The sequence below is a fragment of the Crinia signifera genome, chromosome 1 (assembly GCF_055691185.1).
Source record: "Crinia signifera chromosome 1, ASM5569118v1, whole genome shotgun sequence".
Classification (NCBI taxonomy): Eukaryota; Metazoa; Chordata; class Amphibia; order Anura; family Myobatrachidae; genus Crinia; species Crinia signifera.
Genome location: NC_139217.1, coordinates 151,475,753 through 151,490,311, shown reverse-complemented (window position 1 = coordinate 151,490,311; position 14,559 = coordinate 151,475,753). Strand labels below are relative to the sequence as shown.

General features: G+C 41.7%; 1 protein-coding gene across 1 annotated transcript in view; it reads right to left on the bottom strand.

The window, feature by feature from the left end:
- Positions 1-14,559, bottom strand: part of NPFFR2 (neuropeptide FF receptor 2) — a 187,006-nt gene that overhangs the window by 16,909 nt on the left and 155,538 nt on the right. The window contains exon 2 of the mRNA XM_083174667.1: positions 8,274-8,596. Within this exon, the coding sequence (XP_083030793.1) occupies positions 8,274-8,589 (316 nt within the window). The 5' untranslated portion in view covers positions 8,590-8,596. The remainder of the gene's footprint in view (positions 1-8,273; positions 8,597-14,559) is intronic.

Genomic DNA, 14,559 nt, shown 5'->3' with positions numbered 1-14,559 from the left:
TTCTCCACCCTTGCTTTCCACTTCTTCCCTCATTACGTCTTTCCATCATCATATTTTGAATGTTGCACTGTGGACATTTGTTGCTTATTCAGAATAGGGGATGGTGAAGGGAAGCACAACCATGTTTAATGCAACATAATTTAATCTAGGGATGACCTTAAATACAATCCTCATTTGTTAGATCACTCGGCAATCTACACTACACATTTGCATCCACTGTACCTTTTGAGTCTGCATGGACCACTTGTACATGGCTCCATGATTCCTTATGACAGCCATGCCCACGTGGACATACTGTACTATACACATATTTACCATATATTTCATTTTCAACTAGTTGACATACATGGTTATTTGGTAGAGGACGGGTGCTTACTTGCAGGCCAAAAATCTCACCCGGTGTGAAGATTCTGGTGAAATAAAGGCTTGGGTTTTGGCAATTCCACACTGCATTTATCAATGTGCATGTCAATAATTTTTAGTACTGAGACAAAATCATAAAATGTATTTTTCTTTATAGTTTATATAGAACATTGAGCATTCAAAAGTGTGAGCTTGATTCAGAGGTGGACCCTAAAGCTAATGATTTTGATGCCCTGCAACCGCACATTTATGCTATTTCTGCAGGTGATGCCACAGCTGCTCATGAGACATTTTACATTCTGATCAGAAGATTGTTGAGCAGACACAAGTGAAGCTACTGTAGCTCAATATGAAGTTTGAGTGAATTGTGTTAAAGCAGGGGTTCCCAAACTTTTTTTGAATCACAGCATCCTAGAGTACAAGAGTTTTTTCACGGCACACCTAGGCCAAATTTTTTTAGAAAAAAAATTATAAATTAAGTGAATTGTGTTTATATGTGATCCTTAGGTTCAGTTATATTATAAAGGGTTCTGTTTGTACACATTTTATGATTGGCAGCTGCCAGAACTGGCTTTGTCCATAAATAATTTACCATAAATAATTTTAGTTGGTCTTATATCACCAACCCAAGGCACCCCTGCAAGTGTCCCTAGGGAGCCACGGCACACAGTTTGGGAACCACTGTGTTAATGCATTATTTTGGGTAGTATAGGCAGGCCCGGGTTAAGGGGGGGCTCAGGGGGTCAGTACCCCTGGGCCCCTCTCTAGCTAGGGCCCCCTTGTGGATGGCATGTATTTTAAAAATGCATATACTTGTTTTTCAGCTAAAGGTTTTGTGCATGGGAGTGGGGTAGTGCTGCAGCTTCACATATCTGCCGATGTGACAATAATTAATGGTGCTGAGCATCGGGAGCTGAGGCACACTGAGCACACAAGTGTGCAGGGCATTACTGGGACTTGAATAAGTCCCATGAGACTTTGCACAAGAGGTCACAGGCTGAGATGGGTTCCCTCGGTACTCCGGTTTCCTCCCACAATCCAAACATATACTGTACTACTACGTTAATTGGCTTCTACACAAAATTAAACCTAGTGTGTAAGTGTTTGTGTGTACATGTGTTTAGGGCAGACTAGATAGGCAAAGTAGTTTGTATCGGCTGTCAAATTCTATGTTTCTGTGGGGGAAATTTACTAAGATGAGAGTTCTATTTCACATGGGATATTGCTATGGGTAACCAATCAGAATCTACTTCTTATTCTTATTTAGCGCCTTCTAAAAGATAATTGATAGTATCTGATTGGTTGCCCATAGCAACATCGCATGTGCAATAGAAGTCCCACCTTTCCCCATTTTCCCCTATGTGTCTAAAGGCTCTTGGGGTAAAGTGACTGTAAATCAATGATGCTCTTACCTCTGTGGAGAAGGGGGCTGCTGTAATGCTGCCTCCCCCCTCCGCTGCCGCCACTGCTGGACCCCACCACCTGTGCCTGCTGGTCCCTGCTACCGGTCCTGACCACCTGTCGCATGACCAGAGCATGTGCAGTAGCTTCTTCAGTACTGTGAATGCTCTGGCCTCCAGCCTCTATGGGCTGTTTCGGCAGCAGTCCATAGAAGCATATTCACAGTCCCGGCACATGCACAGTTTTGTCCTCAGTACTGCGCATGCGCAGAACCTGTTTTTATGGACTGCCCCTGTAGCACCCCATAGAGGCATCGCAGTGGGACTGCCTTGGGTGACTGGCAGGTCAGACTTTTGATAAGAAGCCACTGCCAATCCCAGTGAAGTCTCTGCCAGTCACAGACTGTATCTAGCTTCACACAGTGGCAGATTTTACCTGGGGAGGCTGCAGCCCTGCAGCTCATAGGTAAAACCCACCACTGCAGTATATGACTAACCAAACACAACAAAACTGGAAGCACTAATAATAATACAATTATAATTTATTAACATTTTGACTGCCAGTAAACTAACAAACAGATGCCGGAATATGAAAATATAGTATATAGATCCTGTGCCCACAGACAAGCAATTAAAGGTTCATTAAATCTTGATTATGAATAGAGGTTCCTAGGTAGCAGCAAAGCTGAAGATATTATTTCTATCCCTCAAGGATGTTTCAAACACTTTACATGAATTTACAATATTTAATTATCTACCCAAAAGATTTCAAGTGATGATTGTTTAGTGAAAAGTCAGATTTGACTATTTACCTTGATCCTTAGATTAATTCTTCTTCCACACTATATGGGATTAATATCTTCTGGCTGTTCAGATACAGTATATTAATTGATGAAGTGTGGATAAGACTTTAGAACTATTGCAGGCATTACTAAAACGTCACAGTTGGCCCAGTTCTGTAAATAGTGTATAGTTGTGTATAGATTGGAAAATGTTTGCATTGTACAATGCATGCCATTTAATAAAAGTATAATTAACCTTTACTATTGCCCTTTCCTATGTGACCCATGCTGGGGTTTCAGGTCATTATAAATATTTATCTTTGCCAAGGCTGGTTTACCCTTACAACAGACAAATAAAGCAAACATAAACCAGGAATACTATATTTTTTAGGTGTTAAACAACACTGTAAAGATGACATTGTTGAAATCATTATAGTTGGGTTTGTCAATTATAGTTGAATTGACATTGGTCAAGATTCTATGTTCACATACTTAGGGCGGTATTAAATGCCTCCGGCGAGGGGGTTTGGGCGGCGAGGATGGCTTGTTTTCGGCGAGGATCGATGAAAAACAAGCCATCCTTGCTGTCTAATCCCCTCTCACCGTTTCCATACGCTCGTCGTATGCAATGTTCTGGGGAAATCCTGCTGCATATAGAGGCAAGCCTCACCATTTTGAAGGCCGCACTCACCGTTTCCACAACGCTGGAACTCGCTGGTGAGTGAAGGGGGTCAGTTGAATACTGACCGCAAGCTATGACAGCGAGCTATCGGCACTGCTCGCTGTTATAGCTCACCTAAAGGCATTGAATATACTCCTTAATGAGAGACAGTGAAATAGATGGTGGTCACCCAAGCCTTTGGAGGCAAAGCAATGGATTCAAATAGTGCGGGAGAGAGAGGCTGGGGCAATTTAGGATTTATTTAACATTGGTGAAATTGGCAAGTGTTAAATAGAGGAAAGAAATGCCAGTGGAGGATGACAGTACTCTAGAGATGTGTACATACAGTATGTACTGTAGGGGAGGAGAAGGTGTAAAGGCTGAGGGAATGGAGTCAATTGGCAGGTTGTAGGGTAAGATGATGAGTTGATCAAGGGCGTGGATTCCATAGGTGCAGGGAGTGCAGCTGCTATGGGGTCCAGAGCTGAAAGGGACCCACCTTTCCTGTCAAAAATACATGTGTATATACATTTTTGACCAATGTGTGTTTCATAGGAGGCCATGAAATCTTTTTATTGGGCCTATAATATATTGAGTTCTGCCCCTGGACCTTATTATAATGTGTTACACTAATTAACTGGAGGGCATTATGTTTCAGAATAGGAATTAGGGTACTTTAATGTGGCATAATATGCATGGGGATGCCCAGTGTTTTCTTGGGTGCACCCAGCATTTTTGTGAGTGCACTTACGAAATGCTGGGCGCTTGCATGCAAATGCTCTAGCATACCTGTCATCTGCGAGCGTCTCAAGACTATGCAAGTCTCTGAGGGTGCCCGCAGAGAGGACCTGCGCATGAGAATATTCGCATATGTGCATGTGTAGATCGTCAACATCGGATGCCGTTGCGAATTCGCAACATATCGTCCCAACTAGAATGAGGGCACAAATCCGAGACAAATAATTTATTGAATTTTCCGGTGCATAGGGTTAGTAATCTTCAAAGTATGATCAATACACCATTGCCAGCATGTCTGCCAAGCTTTGTACACCTGGAAGCATGAGTGCTTCCACTTTGTCTATGGTCTGAAAACGATGTTCTTTCAGACCGCGTTTGATCCTGGGGCACAAAACGGTCAGCCACTCTACAGTCGGACTGTAGGGTGGCTGAGACAGCATTTTCACATTGTGCTTGGGCAAAAAATACGTCAAATGCAGCGATGTGTAACTTGGCGCATTATCATAATGGAGGACCCAGGTAGTGGAAATTTGGTGCAAGGCGACAATGATGTGTGCCACGCTGGGCTTTGTCTTTTGGTCTCAGGTTCATACTCAAAAGATCCAAGTTTTGTCACCTGTTATCACTTTCAAAAAAATAAGGCTCAGTTTACACCTGCTCCAAATGTTCATGAGAATTTACCATGCGCTTGTCTTTTTGATCATGAGTCAAATCCTTGGTAAACCTGCGCCTTGGACTAGGATTCCTCATTGAAGGTCTTTTGAAGCATAGCAAGAGTTTGACTTAAAACTTTATCACATATCGTTGCTCGATGGTATGCCCTTATCTCAAACCTCAACTGAGGTAAAAAAGGACACTTCATTTACAGCTTAATCTGTACACTAGAAAATCTTGCAGGCAACTGCGGCCAATCAGAATGTGTAGCTGAGACACCCCTCCACCCATCCCGTCCTACAGCGATGCTATGCGCCTTTTCTGTGTGGCATGAAAAAAATCTGTCTCATTACTTTCCGAACAGACCCTGTATACTTATAGCAGTATTCTTCAAAGCTCTGTATTATACATTTTGCTTTGTACTCTTCTCCTCCAAGAGTAGTAACATAAAAATGTGTAGAATCATCTTACAATAAATTCCAACAGAAGTAGTTGAAAGTGGATTCAATTATTAGGTTCAAATGATCAACTAATGTACCATACATTGAGAGTATATATAAATCGAAATATATATATAGGCAAGGGTTCTCAAACTATTTTGCTCTTTGGTACTTGTTTCCTATCTGGGCGCCCACTAAGTAAATTGAGCACCATGCTATTCTCCGTAGTGAAATCTGATCGCATCGCATCGTACACATACACGATATTGAACGATGCGATGCGATGCGATGCGATCCGATTCGATTTCCCATAGGAAACAATGTTAAATGGCTCAATTTAGCCAAATTATCATAGGAACAATAGTAAATGGGCCAAAAACACCCCTGAACATTGAAATGTCCCCCCAAAAGTAGTTGACGCCACCCCGCCATCAACGTGAACCCGAAGCGTGGCGAGCGCAGCGAGCCCGCGAGGGGCGGCGGTACGCGTCCTCCGACCTTTTCATGCCCTACTATCCACTAGGGCGTGGAGTGAGAATAGAATAGTGTGGCGAGCGCAGCGAGCCACCGAGCCCGAAGCGTGGCGAGCGCAGCGAGCCCCGCGAGGGGACGCGGATACCTTCACAGGTAAACGCGTCCCTTTGCGGGCTTCCCAGGTGTCCGCGTCGCCATGGACACCTGGGAAGCCCGCGAGGGGACGCGTATAACTGTGAAGGTATCCGCGTCCCCTCGCGGGGCTCGCTGCGCTCGCCACGCTTCGGGCTCGGTGGCTCGCTGCGCTCGCCACACTATTCTATTCTCACTCCACGCCCTAGTGGATAGTAGGGCATGAAAAGGTCGGAGGACGCGTACCGCCGCCCCTCGCGGGCTCGCTGCGCTCGCCACGCTTCGGGTTCACGTTGATGGCGGGGTGGCGTCAACTACTTTTGGGGGGACATTTCAATGTTCAGGGGTGTTTTTGGCCCATTTACTATTGTTCCTATGATAATTTGGCTAAATTGAGCCATTTAACATTGTTTCCTATGGGAAATCGGATCGCATCGCATCGCATCGCATCGTTCAATATCGTGTATGTGTACGATGCGATGCGATCCGATTTCAGTACGGTGCCGTACGTAGAAAACCTGGGCGCCCAGATAGGAAACAAGTACCTGCTCTTTTATCAGCCAATAAAATTACAGGACCCCAGCAAGTTACCGCAGAATGGCCGCCAGATGTGTGGCCAAAAGACCACACATGCACAGTAGCATTGTGGAAAACAAGTCAAATGACCACTAATGTGACAGGGAGGCAGTGGATAGTGGGGGATGGAAGAGGGAGGCTGCGGGTGTTTATTTAATGAGTATTCCCCTGTCCCCCCCCCCCACACACACACAGACACATACCATAAAGTTTGTGCTCAGTGCTCCCCTCATGCTCGCCTGCTGCTGCTTTCCAGAACCATCCTTCCTGAGGCCTGTGGATGGCCCACTCCATACTGCACAGACTCCTCTGTTGCCCCTGTGGATGAGGTATCCAGGATCAGCAACATGGAGTCATCGTCCCATGCTGAGATTGTTGATATCCACTTTGGGTTTGGGACCCACAGTTTTAGAACCACTGTATAAAAGGTATGTAAGGGTGTAGTACGCCAGAAGTAGGGACCCCCATTTTCTTCTTATATATACATTTCATTATAGTAGCCTGTATATCTTTCTGCTATGACTAGGCTGAGCTTTAGGTAACCCTGTCAGCTAGCCTGACAGAGTTTAGGTCTTTGGACAAGGTTGTGAAAAACTCTGCCCAGCAACTGCCTTAGACTGGAAAAATATCCCCAGGGGATTGGGTCCCCATGTTGCAGGGCAGAGTGGCTTGGGGGTGGCCTGTTATCAAGGGCTTTGTAGCCAGTAGGGTCAGGAAACCCAAGTGGGAGAGAAGGCTCATAAACCAAGTGGGGCTATTAAAAAGAGGAGCTGCAGCAGCAAGGGAGAGGAGCAGTGTTGAATCTGAGCAGTGCCTAGGGGAAAAACTTGGAGGCTGATCCCTGAGGGGAGTACAGTCTTGCAATGGCAGTGTCTGGAAGAGCTGAGCAGTGCCTAGGAGCAGAGCCTGAACAGCAGTACCTGGAAGAGCTGAGCAGTGCCTAGAAGCAGAGCCTGAGCAACAGTACCTGGAAGAGCTGAGCAGTGCCTAGGAGAAGAGCCTGAGCAGCAGTACCTGGAAGAGCTGAGCAGCGCCTAGGAGCAGAGCCTGAGCAGCAGTACCTGGAAGAGCTGAGTAGTACCAGATTTTTTTTTTGTCGATCCTGCAGATACAATATACTGTATCACTGGGATCGATCACAAAGCCTTAATGCTGGTAGCAATGTTCTCTTACCTATGTCTAGGCATCTACGTGAGATACTGCATATTACTTTTTTTAACTATGCAACGACAATTTGTCCATATAGAGATATATGAATCTTTGCACTTCACCTACCCTTTATATGTGTGCTTACCATCAGAGTGAAACAATATACAATTGGTTCTTACTGGAAACTGGAAACAGGAATATTTATGCTTCTGTTCAACTCTGCATTGACTGCAATGCTATTAACATGCCTTACTTTGCCTATGTAAAAACGCTCCATTAAAGCCCAGTTACATTGAGTATAAAATTCTGTTGGCCAGAATCCCAGTAAGTATTTTACCCTGCCGCTATTTCACCCTGCCCCTACTCCTAATCCTAACCCTAACCCATCCCCACAATCCTATAGCCTAAACCTATCCTCCCCCATGCCTTCAGTCTAGCTTTAATCCCTCCCCCCTTCAGCCAAACCCTAAGCACTCATAGCCTATCCCTAAACCCAACACCAGTACTTACCTCCGGTATCCATTGGGATTCTAACTATCATGATCCCATTGTCAGTCTTCTGACTGTTTGGATCTGGACCGCTGGAATATTGAACCCCTGGAAATATGATTTAAATATATACAACTCTAATTTGCTCATAGTGTTGTAGGCTTGGTTAAACACTCAAAAACAAATGAAAACTACTCTCTGCAAACAAGCATCCTTTCAACATCAGACCCAATACGTGTAACCTATCTGTAAAGAATAGACATCACTCTTAGAAAAGGGTTCATACATAATACAAAATACAATGACCAAATTACAGAAAATGAGACACACATTTTAGGTTAGAAATTATATGACTATATAAACACAACACATTTTACATTTACATAAAAAATAATGTAAGACATAAATGAAATACCTGCAATTATATTATCCAGTAGTGTTGTAGGCATGCAGAAAATTCCAACTAATAAATCGCTGACAGCAAGGTTCAAGATGAAGAGATTGGTGACAGTTCTCATATGTTTGCTGCTGAGAACAATGAAGCACACTATTCCATTACCAAGCATACATAATAGAAAGATGAGAAGATAAGAGATGATAAACACTGCTGCCACTGAGGGTCGATGAAGATAGAAATCAATATATGTTATGTTTAGTTCCATATTAGTCCTATTGATGGTTTTCTTAGAAGTCCATATCACAGACAAATTTGAGTCAATTTTTTCATTCATGATGAACCTTAAAGATAAAAGAAGAAACATTTAGTCAATTGTTTTGTAAAAAAAAAATTAATATTTTTACCTGAATACACACTGAACATCTACCCACAGTTGTCTTCTAATAAAATAACATAATAAAGTGGTATAAATATATTAGGTACTAAGTGGCGTAATTAGAAAATCTTCCCCCCCACCGAAAATTTCAGCAGTGCTCCCCCCCCCAAGAAACGTTAAACTGCCAAAACCAGCCTTACCGCGTCTATAACCGGGACCCGAATATCTATCTGTCTGTGGTCCCGATGCTCCTCCAGGCTTCTGCTAATGAAAAATTACCATCACAAAATGGCCCCTTCAAGGAGGCCCCTCCTCCTCTAGCATCCTCAAAATCTGTCTGCTGTAAGGGGGCGGACATTTTGTAATCAAGGTTTTTCATTAGCAGCAGGAGCCATGAGGAGCGCCATTACCGCAGACAGGTCCAGGTCACAGACGTGGTGGCATGTGGATTATAAGCAGGTCAGCGCAGAGATAGCCCTCAGGTGCCCATTCTTTCTCGGTGCCACCCTGCCACCGCGGGGTCTGCAGTGTTATTTTTATTATTATGCAATAAAGTTGGTTACCTTTTCTTTCTTCTGAATGGTTGGCCATGGAAAATAAATCTTAAGATGCCCATAAACTAGGGCGACTTTTCTGAGGGAAGAAGTCTCCCGCAATACCCCTTGAACTACCTGGGAACCTCCTGGGCGGCAGGACTGCATAAGATACAATGTATGCAGACCTTTTGCATATAATGTCACAGCCAAGACTGCCAGACAGATATAACATGGCAATGCTTTATATCTATAGTGCAACCTTTGCAATGCTCATGGGACTAGACATCACATTGGACCTGATGTCAAGCACATGCAATTCTGACACTTTTTACACATTTTAGATCTCTTGACAATTGTTATATTGATAATACAATTTTAGGACACTTGCATGCTGAGTTGAGCAAATATATACATATACAGTATGTGTTCTTGCATGCATGCACATAATTAAATACAATTAATTGCCAGTATGCAAATTGAAGGTTGTATGTTTGGTCTCTTAATTTCATAATCACCAGTCTGAATATGTATCAGAATAATCAGAATATACAGTACTTGCTGCAATAGATATGCCTGAAAACAAGGACATTTATGCTTATGCCCTAGTGTGCATGTTCAGGGAATGGTTGAAATGCACTTGAAGTGCATAGAAATTTGCCTTTTCCATAATTGCATATGTTTGATTCTGAAGAATTCACAGTGCAAAAACAGACAAGATAAGGTTATCTGCTTCCTTACTGTATATACATCAGGTGTACACACTGTAAGTACGAAAAAATTAACATTTATTGTTTTTATATTGAAAAATACATTCCATATACGGTTTTCTCTAGATTTACTTTTTTAAACCCTTAATTTGAGGAATATATGAGCTGGTATCAGCCATTAGATTCAGCGGAGGCCTTGCAATTATCATAGAACACTATAAGCAGCCCTCAGAGCCATGATAAGGCATGGGATTGGAAAATTATACTGCTTCTCATGTGTTATTGCAAGACGGGACATCTTTTCTCCAAAAAAAAAAAAAAAAGTTACAATTGGATAGCCCAATAAGAACCCTTGGTCATATATTGCGCTATCAACCTGTTTGTTTCGGCAGAAAAGTTAGCAGGGCTAAATGGATACCACCCAAAAGGGGGATGTTATATATCAAGTACTGGGGAGAGGTAAGATGGAGAAGGTGTTTCTGGAGTAACAGTCATTTTAAAGACTGCACTAGATTAATAACAGAAGCTTTTAAACTGCTTTGATCAACTCCAACTTATCTCCAAGGTTTGAATCAATTCCCCCATAATATTCAGTTTCATGTACAAATGAAAACAGTAGAAAGTTATTACTAAATTATGCCCACAAATGAAATATATATACAACAAAGCGCACTCACCAGACTTCTTCCACTGTTAAAAGGCAATTCTTTAATCCATGTCAATTAAAATCATCAAGCACAGTCAACGTTTTGAGTCACAAACGACCCTTTGTCAATACAGCTTATGGTGTTATGGTGTCTGCTCAAATGGAGTGATGACACCATAAGCTGTCTTGACAAAGGGTCGTTTGTGACTCGAAACGTCGACTGTGCTTGATGATTTTAATTGACATGGATTAAAGAATTGCCTTTTAACAGTGGAAGAAGTCTGGTGAGTGCGCTTTGTTGTACCAACAACCATTTTGGATATATACACATATATATATATACATATATATATACATATATATATATATATATATATATATATATATATATATATATATATATATGTAGAAATTACCAAAGGGACTAAACGAAAAATTCTCTTGGAATGTATTTATTTGAGGAACTATGCCAGACAATAATATATATAGTCATTGGTTGAGACATATTGGCATATAGAGAATTATTGAATGCTCAATACTGTTACGATGTATTATTATTCTTCATGCTTTTTAACCATTCATGTGTGCATTTTTTTCACGTTTATTGTTTCACTGACATTTTATATATTTAAAGTTATGCTTCACTAATTGCTCACTTTATTTTTCCGATCTCAGGGGATTGAACCAAGGGGTGTGAGTGTTCTGGATTTTACATCATTTGCCCCCTCCTTCATGAGGATGACGCTCTGAACCCAACCCCCCGGAAGTTCTCACCCTCTGTTACCGGTCCTCGTTCTGACTTTGTGCACGCTATATATAACGGCTCAGACTGGTAAGAAACATGTTCACGTTTATTATTCTATTACAAGCACTTGCAAATGACCTGATGAAAAGGCCGGTGTGGCCTTGAAACGTTGTCTAATATGCAATATCTTTAATACAAATACTTTTTGAACACAGACCTCGAGTGCCGCCTATTCTTTCAGGGTGATCCTGGTAATTTCTACATCTATATTCTACTAAGGAAGGCACCGTGGCAATTGACAGACCTTCTCCGTAAGTGCCGATCAAACTCTATGGATATATCTTCTTTCGAGTCATCTCCTGGACTCTAAAGTACACGATAAGGCACTGGATCCCTTTTACATCTTGTCATCTCTACGTACGTGATTACAAGTTTTTATCCAGCTGAGGATAAACATCAAAAACCTACTACCATCATGGATAAAACATCTTTCATTGAATTAAAGGAACACCTTGGGGAAAAATTCACCTACACCCCTGAACAAGCCGATTCCATATTGTTCCAACCAATGTTAAGTCCACAACAGATACTACTACCGCCGACGAACTCTACAATTTACTGTTAAAATACAACAAAAAAGAAATCGATTACCTCCTCCATGGCACCTCTTTGTCGGACTTTTACAGAGTCAATATGATTCCACGCGGATTTCGTATTCGCAATACGCCGACAATTGGCCGTAATAATGCTGAATTTTGTCGTAGATGGATTACAATCCTCAATAAAGCTAGTATGGACCTCATGTTGCTGGTTATATCGGAGGCTGGGAGAGTGCTGGCTGATACTAAGCTAAAAACAACACAACTAAAAAGCACTTACAAGCCGCTATTGAATGATAAGAAACATACAGCCCTCTGGGATAAACTGGAGAGCCAATGCCATAAATACCAACAGGACTTACTTACCTATAAAAAAACCAAGCTAACTGTGGTCCAATCCGACTATGAGGAGTATAATGTATACCGATGGTTAAACGGTGGTACTAACGTCCAATCCACACGTCCATACCATAAAACCAAACAATCCTGTCGTAACCGACAATTCAACAGAAAAGAATCTCAATCTAACAGTGATAGTGATTTTCAAATCCAAGAATCAGATGATGGTTCACCAGGTACATCTGCCCCTTTAGGGACTGTCACCCGGGCAAAAACCGGATCAAACCGACCCGTCGGGGGGGCCAGAGCGAAAGAAACTACAAAGCCGCCCACAAACAAAAAGAGACCTTAGTGTTTAATCTGTCTCAGCATACATTAACACCATCTGAAACTGCAGTTTTGTCTAAAGGGTTATCCTTTATACCTACCACCAGACATAACGATTTGGACTGGAAAATACAGCTCTATCAATTACACAGGACTCTAAAAACTAAAGAATTCTTCCAATCAAAACCTGAACAATCACGATCCGCAACAAATTGTCCAATTAAAGGACATAAATCTACATTCGATCCCCCGTCGTCCAATGCAACATTAAAAACCTTCAACCGTCTCTTAGATGAAGAAGTAACGTGCAATATAAATAAATCTCAACATTCTTACAATAATTTGTCCAAACAAGAACACTTGGCTCTCAAGCACTTGTCTTCCAGATAGGATTTAATAATCCGCCCCGTCGACAAAGGCGGTGGCATAGTGCTGCAGGACCGGTCGACATATATTGCAAATTTGGATACACTGCTCCAAGATTCGTCTACATATCAAAAACTCAGATTCAATCCTACAGAACGATATAAAAAAATTCTGGATAACATACTAAGTGAAGCGCAAAAATCGGGACAACTGAATGATTACCTCATTAAAAGACTAACAATAAATTATCCGAAAATACCGGTCATGTACTCAATACCCAAATTACATAAAAATGCAGTGAACCCGCCTCCCAGACCTATTATATCAGCGTGTGATTCACTAACACATCCAATCGCCCAACGTTTGGACTCATATGTACAACCATTGATAATGAAGGAACAAACTTTTTTGAAAGATACTACGCAATTATTAAATATGTTGAACCAATTGACCAATATTCCATCAAATCTAATATTGTGTACTCTGGACGTAACAAATTTGTACACGGTGATTCCTCATTCAAGTGCCCTAGCGGCAATGCATACCTTCCTGTACAAACACAGATTTAATGAGATATCGATACCTTTGTACCTGCAATTACTAGAGTATATACTTTCATACAATTATTTTTTGCACAATGGACAATTTTTTGTCCACAAGACTGGGTGTGCGATGGGGTCCCTAGTGGCCCCGTCGCTAGCAAATATATATATGTTTGAGCAAGAGCAAATCTTTTTCTTCGATAAGCCTGATATCAATAAAAATATTTTTTGGTTAACCCGTTATATTGACGACCTCCTTCTACTGTGGCGGGGAACAGAAGAAGAACTTCAAACACATATTGCTAATATTAATAAGTCGGACTCACCGGTAAAATTCACATTCCAAATGAGCCGAAGCTCTATCAACTATTTGGATGTTAATATTGCTATCTGTGATCATCAAATAAAAACATCCGTGTATACAAAAGACACGGATCGTAACACGCTCTTAATGTACAACAGTTGTCACCCTCCTGCTCTCAAACGGGGGCTTCCCCGCTCTCAAATGATGCGGGCAGCGCGCATCACTAATGATAAAATTATTTTGAATCAAACCTTGGATGAGATGATCTCCAAATTCGCAGTACGGGGATATAATTACAAAATCCTATGTGAGCAAAAGAACGAAGTGATGAATATGCCGCGGACACAGTTACTTCAGGGTAAAAATGAAAAGAAGAAATCCAACATGGTCCCATTCATTTCTACATTCACTACAAGCAGCAGAGAAATCATTCAATCAACAAAAAAATGGTGGTCAATGGTACAAAGTGACAAATCACTGCCATTCAAACACTCTGAAATTTTACCAAGCTTCAAACGTGGTTGCAGCTTAAAGGACATTCTAGTAAATACCAATGTATCCCCCAGACTTGAATTATCAACAAAAAAACCAGCGGGATGCTATAAATGCATATCATGCACAACATGTAACTACCTGGAATCAGGAACCTATTTTAAAAATCCACACTCTGGAAAGAAATATAAAATCCGTCACCATCTTTCTTGTACAACTACCTTCATTATTTATACAATTATCTGCCCGTGTGGGCTAGTGTATGTTGGCCAAACAATCAAAGACTTACGCACACGTCTGGCTTTACACCGATCAGCAATAAAAG